General features: G+C 40.3%; 2 protein-coding genes across 2 annotated transcripts; both read left to right on the top strand.

Moving 5' to 3' along the window:
- Positions 1 to 240: 240 nt before the first annotated feature.
- LOC307266234 (cathepsin B-like) lies at positions 241 to 2879 on the top strand (the record flags this gene model as incomplete). The annotated part of the gene is made up of 9 exons (XM_080048208.1): positions 241 to 363; positions 495 to 580; positions 701 to 815; positions 933 to 1048; positions 1147 to 1232; positions 1339 to 1482; positions 1584 to 1700; positions 2262 to 2390; positions 2803 to 2879. The coding sequence occupies 9 exons, from the start codon at positions 241 to 243 to the stop codon at positions 2877 to 2879; spliced, it is 993 nt and encodes a 330-aa protein (XP_079904334.1).
- Positions 2880 to 3831: 952 nt separating this feature from the next.
- LOC307266165 (phospholipase ABHD3-like) lies at positions 3832 to 9499 on the top strand (the record flags this gene model as incomplete). The annotated part of the gene is made up of 9 exons (XM_080048106.1): positions 3832 to 3954; positions 5368 to 5528; positions 5951 to 6133; positions 6357 to 6402; positions 7307 to 7419; positions 7555 to 7728; positions 8098 to 8146; positions 8253 to 8418; positions 8882 to 9499. The coding sequence occupies 9 exons, from the start codon at positions 3832 to 3834 to the stop codon at positions 9085 to 9087; spliced, it is 1221 nt and encodes a 406-aa protein (XP_079904232.1). The 3' UTR covers positions 9088 to 9499.
- Positions 9500 to 13760: the final 4261 nt, after the last annotated feature.

Here is a 13760-nt window from a genome sequence, read left to right as displayed (position 1 = left end):
CCTACTCAACCGCCCCACAATGCATTGTGTCTTGTCAAACGACATGGACTTTTTAAAAAAAATTATTTATTGCTTCTGTATACTTCAGTGTAAACGGTCCGCATACACAATCGATCGGTAAGTAGAAAGTATGGAGTATGTACATGTTGAGTATGTGGGAGGGAGGACGTTAGTATGGCTTTTTCAAACACAGCCCAGGTGATCATGTCTGACTGTCTGCCTGTCTGTCTGACCTGCAGGATGCGTTCACTGGTCTTCCTCTGTGTACTGGTGACCCTCTGTGTCCCAGGGGTCCAGCCTCACCGCCCTCTGCTCTCCTCAGAGTTGGTCCAGCTTATTAACCAGGCCAACACCACCTGGACGGTGAGCTCATTTTAAACCTGATCTGATTTGAGGCTATTTTACTGCATTTTCTGGTAAAGGTCTCTACCGCATGTGCATGGCCACCTGAGGATGCCTACAGGCACAGCTTGTCATGATTTCTGTTTTTCCAGGCTGGACAGAACTTCGATGGAATCGACATGAGCTATGTGAAGGGACTGTGTGGCACTATACTGAATGGACCCAAGCTGCCACAGGTGTAAGTTTAAGTGTGTGTGTGTGTGTGTGTTTGTAATCTCTCACATGACCCTATCAGGTGACAGTCAGCAGGTTTACCTTATGATATTGCAGTGCTCAGTAACCGTCCTCTGTTGTTCAGGGCTCATAACATCGAAGGCATAACTCTTCCGGACACCTTCGACTCGCGCCTGGAGTGGCCCAAATGTTCCTCAATCCAACAGATCCGGGACCAGGGATCCTGTGGGTCCTGCTGGGTAAGGCAGGGCCAACAACTGGGACAAAATAGTACAGTAGATCAAGTTGCTAAAGTAATACAGTTATTTTAGGGAGGCTCGTTAAAAGTGATTCCCCTTCCTTTTGATTACCCACAGGCCTTTGGGGCAGCTGAGGCGATATCTGACAGGCTGTGTATCCACAGCAATGCAAAGATCTCTGTCCAGATCTCCGCCGAAGATCTACTGTCCTGCTGTGAAGAGTGTGGCATGGGGTGAGTGCCTGTACCACAAAACGAGCGTATACCCTTTGAAGAAGACACTGAGCAACACTTTATTGTGTGGTGTCTTTATTTTTTTTCTATGGACACAGCTGCAATGGTGGGTTTCCTTCCGCTGCATGGGAGTTCTGGGCAAAGAAAGGGCTTGTGACAGGAGGCCTGTACGGCTCCAAAGTCGGTAAGCGCTTACCCTTCCTGGGTGTCAAGTGAAATGGGTTCACGCTGGAAGCACTTTAAGGGATGTGTTTAGGGTTTGAAGCTGAAAGTGACTGTGTGTTTGACAGGCTGCCGACCCTACAGCATCGCTTCCTGTGAGCACCACGTCAACGGAACTCGTCCTCCTTGTAAGGGCGAGTCTGAAACTCCTAAGTGTGCGGAGCAGTGCATCGACGGATACTCACTATCCTATCCCAAGGACAAACACTTTGGTATACCTCTAAAATACTCTACCCCCTCCCAAGATTTCTGGCATCCCCAATGTCTTGTTTCTGTGTTTTTATGTTACTGTTTTTCCCTGTGTCACCCTCAGGAAAACGCACATACAACGTCCCGCCACAGCAGCAGCAGATCATGGCTGAGCTGTACAAATTCGGGCCGGTGGAGGCAGCTTTCTCTGTATATGCCGATTTCTTGTTGTATAAGACCGGTGAGGCTCCACTAAAATACAACTGAAAGTGGGGAAAAAAACTGAATGCACCTCTCTACACCATGTACTGTACCTTATGCAAAACTTTCTTTAGTTTTGAGAAATATTTGAAACCTTCAAAGCAGTCTCAGAATGAAAAATCAACTTGAAACCTGCTTTGAGTGAGTGAGAGAGAGATTTTTACCCTCCCAGATTGTTTCATTTGAAAAAATTTCAACATTTCAGATTAGACAAAAGTTGGTTATATTACACCTAAGAAAAGCAATTAGGAAAAAGGTAAACTGAAATGAAATGTGTGTCACCTTGTATGGTCTCAGATAAATTTTGGAATACCTTGGTGGATTCTGACCCACCACGTTTTATACAATATGAAACAGTTATTTAAAAAAAGCTAATCTTAGATGCTGGAGATACTTGAACACACCGTCATACTAAAAGCATAGCTTATTCTTTAGCATAATTGTAGTTTAATGTGTTCAAATGTGGGGGAAAAAAAGCCGCCACAGTTGTCCTTTAAGGCCTTTTTTTCTATATCATTCAATGTGACTCTATATTCTGTAGGCGTGTACCAGCATGTGAAAGGTGAGATGCTAGGCGGTCATGCCATCAAGATCCTGGGCTGGGGTGAGGAGAAAGGGACACCCTATTGGCTGGCTGCAAACTCTTGGAACAGTGACTGGGGAGATAAAGGTACAGTAAAACACCGGGTTGGTATGGTCAGAGAGCAGTTATGTGTCTCTTTAGTGACATATTATCTCAACGTCACTGACCCTGCGTTCCAATACCAATATACTTCCATACTATTTAGTATGCCAAAAAAAGATTTAGGATGTCACAATACATGCACGTCAATTGTATTATGCTGGAAATACATAAATGCCCCACTAACTCCAATAGCATTTTGGAGTATTCGTCTCTACTCTTGACATTTCTCGACACAATGGAAACAAAATCTTCCTTATCTCCTGTGGCCCTAAAACTCTTCTGTACTTTAGTATGTAGTATAGTAAAAAAAAAAAAAAGTATGTAATTTGGAACGCAGGGAGAGTCAGTTGTTGTTGTGAGCCGACTCATTGTGATTTTCTCGTCTTCTCGTTGCCAGGTTTCTTCAAGATCAAGCGTGGAAATGACGAGTGTGGCATCGAGTCAGAGGTAGTGGCAGGAATCCCCCTCAACTAGAAGAAAATGCAAGAATGCAAACCGTCAAGTCCTGTTGATCAATCAGGGAATAATCGAATAAATACCTTATTTTTTTACATAGTATCGCATTTTAAAGCAAATATATTGAGAGATGTCATTGAATTAACAATTATGTTAATAATAAGAGCTTTTGCACTTTTTTTATTGTTGTAATAAAACCATTTCCCCCAATGAACTGTACGCCTACTTTTTTCTTTCGCAACGAGAGAATTAAAGGTCTGTAGCCTAATATTAAGTTTCAAGTGTTCTAAAAAGGTAGCCTACGAGACAATGATCAGTTTGGATAGGCTACTCTACAAATCATTCGGAGATTTAATTGTTTGGTGTCAAAGGCAAGGGCAAAGTGGGTAAGTCAGTTAATCATAATTTCAGTCAACAGTTTGACAGGGCCTCAAAAATGCATAATGTGAAAATAATGAGTTTTATGTAAAATAATTAGCACACATAACCCTCAACCTTCAGGTCTGGGGGTCCAGGGGCGTCCTTGTGCAAATAATGGAGTATTAAACAAATTAAGGCTGTTATTCAGGAAAATAGGACCTTCTTAAATATACGATGATCGCATTATTGTAGCAGAAGGTGGCGCCAAAGCAGCAGACCGACCGGAAGCAGAAGAAGAACGAAAAGGACGGCGCATGCGTGTTAGTTAGTTCCCCATATTTGTAGTCTCAGTGGGCTGTCAGTCAGAGGAATCAGCTGAACGGAGCAGCTCAGGTGAAAACCGGCCTCTTTACCGCCGGTAGGACGTCCCCGCGGAGCATCTGTGACCTTATATATGTTGGTGATGATGAAGGCAGGTGGTTGGACATGAACTACCGTCTCTCTTTCAGTGTGTCTGTGCCGTTGTGTCGGTGAACGAGCCTTTAACATCTCGCCAGCCGCCCGGTTAGCTGCTGCTGTCTGCTTCAGCTAGATAGATAAGCCCACAGCAATGTTTTTAACAGATTTGGAGCTATGGAGGACATACTGGGAGTGTGTATCCAGACCTTACACGGTGTTCATCTGCTCGCTCACGGCCGCATTGTGGTATCTCTTGGGCGGCCGCAAGTGTCAGGTCAGTGACTGCGGTCAAAGACAGGAGGCGGTTATAACCCTGTTTTATAACCTCCAGGCTGCAATACCGTTCACTGATCCGTTATCCTTTGTTGGTGTTCTCTATTATTTGATTACATTGTCTTTATTTCAATTTAAATTGGTTTTGACTTTAAATGATTCTAGGCAGCTCAAATTATTTAAAAAAAATGTAGGCCTATTTAAATATTTCAGGTAATCTTATTCTAGTTAGTTTTATTTTCTTGTGTGTTTTTCTTATTTAGGTTTATTATTTAATGTAGGCTAGGCCTACTGGATTTACTAACTGACACTCAACATTATTTATTGTATTGTCTTTTATCTTATATAAATATTTTATTTTATTTTTTTTAAATGTAATCCAATTTCTCAGTTCAAGTTCAAGTTCAAATTGTATTCTATTTAATCGTGTATTTTTGTATTTTATTTGTTTATTCAACTCGATTGAATTCAATTGTATTACTTTTTTTTATATAATTTAGTGTACTTATTCTACTCTTTTTTATTATTCTAAATGTTATTAAAATGTTCAGTTTATCAGTAGATTTTATTGTGTATATTTCTTATTTAATTTATTTTATTCGACTTGATAAAATATTGTTTTTATTTCATCTCAGTCTACCCTATTTTAATGAAATGTCTTTTTCAAATATTTCCCCTTTTTCCTTTCTTTTTTTGCAATCATCTGTGAACAGGTGAATGCTGAGTGTCCTACATTTTGCACACGCTTCATCTATATTTTAAACACTAGCTACATTCTGTGGCCTCTTAGAAAATATCTAACAATTAAACCTGTTGTGTAACTCTATAAATAAATTCATAAAAGCAAGTATGACTATACATACACACTATGTTACTTTGGGTGTGTCAGAGGAGTCAGCATTTTCTTAAGTTTATTCTCATAACGCAATAAACAAACTTTCCTCGAAGGAAAATTTGAGCACTTGAGCACTCTTTGAAGTTAGAAAGCTTCCTGAAAAGTCTAGTCTTATGGTTCCAGGGGTGTCAAAATAATTTAGTTTTTTGATTTATGATGATAGAATTATAATTACATGTAGTCAAAATATGTTTTGTTAATTTACTCTTGGCTCTGCAAATGTAAACAAATCTGCATCCTTTGATACTGCGTAGTGCAACTTTAAAAATTTTCTTTTTTGCAGTTGGTAAATTTTTCGGTTGGTTTGATGTTATGTTATTTTAATACCACATAATTATTTTTTTCATAAATGTTATAGTCTAGATATGACGTAATTAATAAGAAAAATAAAAACATATTTTGTTTGTTTACGTGCTAACCAACCAATCAGGTTCTGCTTGCATTCTTGTTTGTCACAGGTGACAATGTAATGTCCACCTTTGACCCTCCAACTTCTCCTTTTGTTTTTGTCCCTTGCAGACACCAGCCCTGGTTTGTAGCACGCCTTTCGGTGTGTTCCTCCACAAACACTGTCCTGTGGTGGGCGAGCACTTCAGCCCCACCCCGTGGTGCTGGGGGGGCCGCCTTCAGACCCTGCTCAATGTCCTCCTCAAGTCCAAACCCTCCGTCCAATATCGCAAGTATGAGAAACCTCCTGCATGAGTTCCCCTTTTATTTTGCTAGGTTCCTTTTTCTGAGTGACAGTGATCGTGTCACCTTACTTTATTGTCTATACAGCTCCAGAAAAAATTAAGAGACCACTCCAAATTTTCAGTGTCTCTTGTTTTACTCTATGGAGGCATATGTTTGAGTAAAATGAACATTTTGATTTTATAATATAAACTACTGACAACATTTCTACCAAATTCACAATAAGAATATTGTCATTTAGAGCATTTTCTATAAGAAATGTAGAGATAAAGATTTAAGAAAAACCCAGATTGGTCTCTTAATTTTTTCCGGGGCTGTATATGTATTATTACTACAAGGGTATCACTCAAATGTTACAACCAAATGGATTTGTTGTTGTTAACTACAGAGTAATCCTCCCTTCATCCCTCAGTGAGCGGATCCGCACAGTTGACGGCGGGCAGATCTCTCTAGACTGGGTGGACAATCAGGCCAGTGGGGTTTACCCAGAATGCTCTACTCGCCCCACAGTGCTTTTCCTCCCAGGCCTGACGGGTAACAGCAAGCAGGCCTATGTGCTCCATGCCATTAGCCAAGCTGCTAGCCGCGGCTTCAGGTGAGCTGTGCTACTCAGCTGTTTTTCTGTGATCCTTTTAAGCTGTGTGCCAAAATCAGAGGTGAATTTTGCAATACTCTGAACTATTTTAGTATTTATAATTGTTTGTATTAAAGAAAGTACGAAACGTATGCGACGTGACAAGAGCAGAATTTCAACTCGTAGTAGTCCAGTAGTATAGCTGCTGCAGCAGATCTTTTTTCATAGACATATTCTTTCCCAGATGTGTGGTCTTCAACAACAGGGGAGCGGCAGGGGAAGAGTTGTTGGTAAGTACAACGACTACTACCGAACAAATTATAATGGTCACCTCCGATTTAATACTAAAAATCTCCTTTCCCCTCTGTCTCCTTTGTTTGTACACAATCTGTTTGTGTAGTGTCACACCTTTAGAGTTTGTGAGTTAACATTTGTCTAACCTATGAATGGTACATCATTTTGACCAATTCCTGACTGTGAGTCTGCTGCACTGTTTTTTAGCATTATTTGTAAGATTATATTAGTGTCTTTTTTTATACAAGCTAAATTGAGATTGCTATCCTGATTCTGGAAGAATTTCGCATGGCTAACATACTAAATCAAAAGTCTGATTTCGTATGGGGATTTATTCATTTCATTTCTTATTTTTTTTATTTATTTTTTACAATTTGGGACAGAAATAAAAAACTTTCTGAATAAGGCTTAACATACTGTATATACAATACATCTGCTTTCTTCATACTGTAAGTCTGCTACTGCCACTATTTCCCAACGGATTTAAGGATCAGACTAAATAATATGTTTTTTTTGCGTATAGTCAACCAATCCCGATTTAAGTGCATTTAAAGCCTTATGGAGCACACCAGAGAGCCACACTGTTGCACTGGCTACTTCACTAGGATCAGGGCACGGTAAAGTATTTATAGTCCAACATAAACCGTCCTGGCTGCTGCTGTATTGCACCATATGTGTTTTGATCCTCTAAGAATTCATTCATTTTGATAGGCTGACTGTAAGATAAATATAGAATAGCACCAGCTGTGTGTGGATTAGTGTGTGTGTGTGTGTGTGTGTGTGTGTGTGTGTGTGTGTGTGTGTGTGTGTGTGTGTGTGCGCATAGCCATTAAAATCTGGCATTGAACTCTATACTAGTAAGAGAGTAACGCTCCTCCTCTGTACCTCTTCTTGCCTCAGACGCCCGTCACCTACTGTGCAGCCAATACTGCTGATCTGGAGCATGTAGTGCAACATGTCAAAGGGCTTTACCCACAAGCCCCTGTGCTCGGTGCTGGTGTGTCTATGGGAGGGTGAGTTGGTGTGGTGTAGTATGCGGTGTTTCCAACTGCTCGCATGGCTCTGACAACACCCTATTTTATGGATTTACCTTCATCTTTCCCTGAGGTCAAATTACCTTTTTCCCTCTACTTTGTCAACCGCTGCAGCATGGTATTGTTAAACTACCTGGCCCGTAAGCGCACAGAGTCCGGCATGGTGGCGGGGTTCACCATCTCCGTCCCATGGGATGCATTGAAGTCCTCCGACACCATGGAGGAACCCCTCAACTGGCTGCTGTTCAACAAATACCTCACCAACAACCTGTGTCGCACAGTCACCAGGTCAGACAGTAAGGGCTTGCCCCGAAATATTCAAATATTCGTTTGCTAAGTTAGTATTCACAGCTCAATTCAGTATTCGGAATATATATATATATATATTTTTTTTTTGCGAAAGTAGCTTAGACTGAAATATATTTTGTCAGCAAATAATAATATTTAGATATAAAAGTCATATTTACATCAATACAAATTAAACACTCATTTAAAATAAATTATCAAATTATTTGAACTTTGACCTCATTTGCCGTTGAACTTTCAAAGCGCAACTGGTGTGATACCAGCTGTAGGCTATGTGACAATACAGACAATTTACATTTTGTTTTCTTAAATTTGTGATATATTTAGTTGAAAATAATGATTTTCTTTCAGGCACAGGAAGGTTCTGGAGAAAGTGGTGGACGTGGACCACGTTTTGAAGGTATCACCCGGCTCTTTGCGTTTACTTTTTTGTCGTGGTTTTCTCATCATCATCTCCCTGTATGTGGGATTGCCTTCACCTCTCCGTTTTCATCCCTCTCTTCCAGTCACAGTCACTGCGTGATTTTGACGAGCGCTTCACCTGTTTGATGTTTGGTTATAAGTCTACTGAGGACTATTACCACGACGCCAGCCCAGGCAAAAAACTCCCTAAGACAGCCGTGCCCATCCTGTGTCTGAACGCTGCCGATGACCCCTTCTCTCCCAAAAATGGTGAGTAGACAACAGGACATAGGGGGGGAGGGGTGTTCTGTTAGCCTTATAGTTTATGATGTAATGTTGTGTGTGTCATTTTGGGGAAAAATGTTATGATTGTATATATTTTCTTCAAATATTTAAGTTATGAATGGTGCCTTTTACTACAACCTTATTTTAGTTTAGGGACACAGACCCAAGTCAAATCTCTATGCTCCCAATTGTTCAACTAGGGATTAAGGTGCCACAGTGCCATCCTCTGAGTGTATAGGTGGTTTAGTTATATCACACGTAATTAAATGTTTTTTTAAAGTAGCTACGAGGAACTTTTAAATATTTTAAAAATAGTCTCATTTTACCTCTGATCATACATTAAATGCAGCAGCAAACAAGACCATCAGAGCAGAGAACGCTATTTATAGTAATTCTAGCTTGGCTACTCTCACTACATTATTTTTTCAATGCATTTCCTTGCACACAGGCTTTCCGTTGACCATAGTCCAGGAGCTGTCCAATGTCGCCCTGTGTTTGACGGCCCACGGCGGACACATCGCCTTCCTGCAGGGTTTCTTCCCACAGAGCGAGAGCCTCATGGAGCGCCTATTTGGTCAGTTTGTCCAAGCCGCCTTCGAACACCCGGCCGACTTAAGGAAAGCCTGTGGCATCGAGGAGGAGCAGAAGAGCTGATCACCCTTTTGTTTTTTCAACCAAGTCACTAACTACTGGTTGACCGAAACACCTAGCATGGCTGCTAGCTGCAAGGATTATGAAGTCTTGGCATCACAGCAGCAATTCAACAAAATGCATCGCTTGGCTTTGCATGTTGTCATTCACCTTCCCGCAGAAGAAATATTTTTCACAGAGAATGACCAACTGCATTGTACAATCACATGACCTCACTGCTGCAGCTATGCCAATCTACCTCCTTGTCATTCTCAGGTTCTCATTTAATGAGCATTCGAAGAAGGATTTCAATGAAGCCGACTGATAAGTTAATGCCTAAAATTTTATCCGCACAAAAAAAAAAATATATATATATATACATTTGTTATTTACTTTTAATTATTTATTAATGGAATGTGAATTGCTTTTTAACCTTTTGTTTCAACCACAGGCACTTATAGCGCACCGACTTCACAGAGAGCACTGTAGTGTGTAGAAAACAAAATACACAAGTATTCCTAGAGAAGCTTGGATTTTTAGGTATTATTTTAAAAATGTTATTTAAATAGAAAATGAGTTGAATGTTAACAGTGCGATAGGTAATACCGTCCCATTGATATTAGTTTGTTGTTTGTTTTTCTTTATGCTACCTTTGTTTCACAAGTCTTCCTTGTGTCATTTGCCCTGAAGGATCATAATTTTCTGTGTTTAAACCATGCATACTTTACATACAATCTCACAGAGCATACCACCTTGTAAAGGTAATCCTCCATCCTTGTTAAAGCTGTCAATTCCAAGCTGAAAAAAACAGTTGTACAGTACAGCCGGAGTTCACATATGGACCACAAAGAAAAGACTTGATTTATGTAAAAAAAAATAATAATAAAAAAATTAAAATAAATAAAGGAAATCCACTTATATGTAAAGCTATGGTGTGCTTGTATATGCTTTGGAAGCAATGTAAATGATGCAGTACATCAGACGTATGAGCTGGCACCAGTGAATCTCAGTGTAGTACTTGAGGTATTTGTACCCACTGTCAATAATTTATATAGCGAGTGGTTCTGAGTTGATGTGTGTTGTTTCCTGCCTATTGATTGTCATTGATGCACATTATTGTTTTGAGAATCTGAAAAAAGAATGTCTTATCATGTCTGTATTGATACCACTTACAGTCTATGATGATTATGATTTAAGATCAATACTTTTTTTTTTTTTTCAGGTGAAAGAGTTGCTTGACTTGAGAATACTTTCCATTGTGACTCAAAAACATGGACACATTAAGATTGTAGCAGCAAGTTATGCTGAATGCTGGTTTATGCCTTTAATTGCTGTGTTTTTTTGAAAAATGTATACAATACTTAAAGGTGCTACGAGGAACTTTTAAATATTTCTGAAACAGTCAAATGTTTCCCTCTGATGATCATAAATAACATGTAATTGCAAACCATCAGTGCAAAGAATGCTATTTGTATTTAGTTTTTCTTAATGCCTTTGTCATGGGTACACTCACCCAGGAACAACAGCTGGCTTAGTGGAAAACACTACTGCTTTTATCGAAAGGGGGTGCAAGGATGAACACAAACAAAAAGTTCCTCGGAGCACCTTTTAAGTAAATGTTTTTAGTTACATTCCACCACTGCACTTGAATTAAAGAATGGCAACAACACAAAAATTAATTGCAGTGGGTGATTTTTTACATCTTTAATTGACCAAGGTGATGTAAGCTGAAGGTAGCTATCAGTAAACTCATTCTCACCCTGTGACAGTGGTCTGTGACGATACATAACTGGGCCTGGGTTGGTTTTGATTTATACCACCATGTTTTTCCCTTAATGGAAAAATGTCATAACACACGCGCAACCTCCCTCTAGGTTCATAGCCTGAAATGGAGCGCTTTTATCACTGAGCGGTAGGGGGTCATTAATGTCGCTGATTAACCAGAGAGATAATCAATAATTAACTGAACAATAAAAGGGCCCACGCCCTCTGTCCCACCGCTAACCCCCTTTAGCCTCATTGGGATTCATTTAGTGACGCTGTGGCCTGGAAAACATCCAGCGGCATGTTGGAAAAATAGAGTGCTTTAATGAAGTATCAGGCACTTTGTAACTCTGATCTTATCTGTGTCGGTGCCCCTCAGCTTTGATACTTGCCTTGAACTCCAGCTACGTGAGTGTAGGCCTTTAAGAGGGAATCCACTCACCATGATCATTATTATAAGGATATTTTTTGCCCTTGGAAAAACTGTGGCTTTATTATCAGAAACCAAGAAAAAAATCAAGTTAGAAGAAGGTGGGAGAGAAACATCTCTGTAATTCTCATCACTTCCACTTTTTGTCTATCTTTTACGATGTCTTTCTTGGTGTTTACTTTGCCTGCCTACACCTTTTCTCAGGTTGTATGTCTTCTACGTCAGGAAACGGGAACTTCACTGTTAAATGTTGTAAATCAATATTGAAGTTATGTTTAAGTTAAAAAAGAGAATGCAATGCTACTTTAGCTGTGCATTATAGCAGCTGAGCTGTATTTTTACACCCCACACAGTCCCTCCTCCTCTTCCCCATGTATCCCTCCACCTGGTTTGATGGGAGGGGCCTCGGGTTATCGTTAATGATTCAACACCAGAGCTGCTGAGATTGACAGATAGAGAATAGAGGAGGAAAGATTGAGAGTGTGATATAGCCGGAGAGAAGTAAAAATAGTAAGAGCCGAAGAGCAGGCATTGGCGAAGTAAGCTGAGAAGGAAAAAAAAAGAAAAGACAAAGTAATGCTAGAGAGGCTGCACACTGCATGCTCGTGTCTGCTCAGGTGTGTCCAGTCCAGTCTGGGGGTCAAGCAGGAACTCAACACACAGCTCATACTTCTCCACAACTGAAAGTGGATCTTGTGAGCATTTGAATAGGTTGTTCTCCTATGATCCATGTGGCCTTTATAGGCTGGACGCTGGACATTCATCTTCTCTCCTGATCCGCAGGTGAGTGTGACTCTCTCTCTGGCTTTACGTTGTGTTCCATGTCATTGTGTGTCTGTGAGAGTTGTGTGTCATGTCAAGAGATGTATCCCATTTAAGGCCTTTGCAGCGCTGTGCTGTTCATGAAATGTGTTTAAAGTACAGATTCTTAGCTTTTACAGGCTCGTAAAGTGTGAAATAAATGTTTTTTTTTCCTTTGAGGTAGAACAGTTGTTGACATCATATTCCATGAAGCAAAGAAATTATGATCTGCATGGGCTAGACAACGCCTGAGATTCAGAGAAAGAATGCATATTAAACACACCCCCATTTTTGTAGCTATTCAACAATCACACATAACAAAAACAATTCAATAACTAAAACAGTGAAATATACACAACCAGCAGCTTGCAGTGAGTGGGTTCAGTTTCAAATCCCAGTTGCCCGGGGGACTGAAGGTGCAGAGTGAAACTAACAGTGGTTTTTCACCCTCATTAAAAGTTGACCAGCTGCCACTAAATGTTATCATCACAATCTACCTGGGCTGACTTTATTGGGGCAAATTCATAGAAAGCATTGTCTATATGTGTGTGTGTGTGTGTGTGTGTGTGTGTGTGTGTGTGTGTGTGTGTGTGTGTGTGTGTGTGTGTGTGTGTGTGTGTGTGTGTGTGTGTGTGTGTGTGTGTGTGTGTGTGTGTGTGTGTGTGTGTGTGTGTGTATGTGTGTGTGTGTGTGTGTGTATATGTGTGTGTGTGTGTGTGTGTGTGTGTGTGTGCGTGTGTGAGTGTGTGTGTGTGTGTGTGTGCGTGTGTATGTGTGTGTGTGTGTGTGTGTGTGTGTGACAGGTTCATAAATCACCCCCAGACAAATATGAAATTCCGGTCTGATGCAACGAATCCTGTAAAAAAAATTGATTATCAAGCTTTTTTTTTTCCTATGCAACACTGCAGGCCTTTTCACTGATGGCACTGTCTCTGCATTGTGTCGGGGTGTGTTCCAACACTCTTTCTCAGTTATGACCTTCCTTGTAGACTTTCTTGTCCCAAAAGAAACAACCCTCTTTCAATATAGTAGCAACAGGAGGCATTTTATATTTTCCCAGTCACAGTTTTGTTGTCGGTCTAATTGCTTTGTGCATGGCTTTATGATTCCCATTAACATGATGTCTAATCTCCGAGTCCGTCCAATGTTCAGGGTGAGGCCGTGGTAACTGGGGGTCACGTGATGAGCACGGTGATCAGTAATAGGCAAACAGCTTGTCCACCTCTGAGCGGATGTGTGTGTGTGGTGCGTTTTAGGGTATACCGGTCAGCTTGTACTGATTACAATGTTTGGCCTGTAAATAGACATTTAAACATTTTTCCCCTTAGTGGTAAAATTAAAAGATGGTGGAGGAGCCTCTTTATCAGGGCCTTTGTAAACAGATAGCAGACCTGCTGTGTGTGGTTAACCCTAACCTCACACACACAGTGCTAATTAATCTGTGTCAGTTCATTTCTTTTTTTTATCATACACAAACACATTTTTGTTGCTAGGCTATATAGTTACACTTTCAATTATACAGCAGGGGCACACATGATTGACGAAGCACACTATCAGAGAGAATAAAGAAATACCCCCGAGCATGCTATAATTTAGGAGATAATAACGTTTTGTTTTTGTTTTAATATTTTGACAGGCTCTGCTCAATTATCAGTCAGATATACAGTGATAGATCTGTAGCAAAAAAGCTGGCAGGGTGTGA

Source organism: Ammodytes marinus (genome assembly GCF_949987685.1).
Source record: "Ammodytes marinus genome assembly, chromosome: 19".
Classification (NCBI taxonomy): Eukaryota; Metazoa; Chordata; class Actinopteri; order Uranoscopiformes; family Ammodytidae; genus Ammodytes; species Ammodytes marinus.
This window is presented reverse-complemented; position numbering and strand designations above follow the sequence as displayed.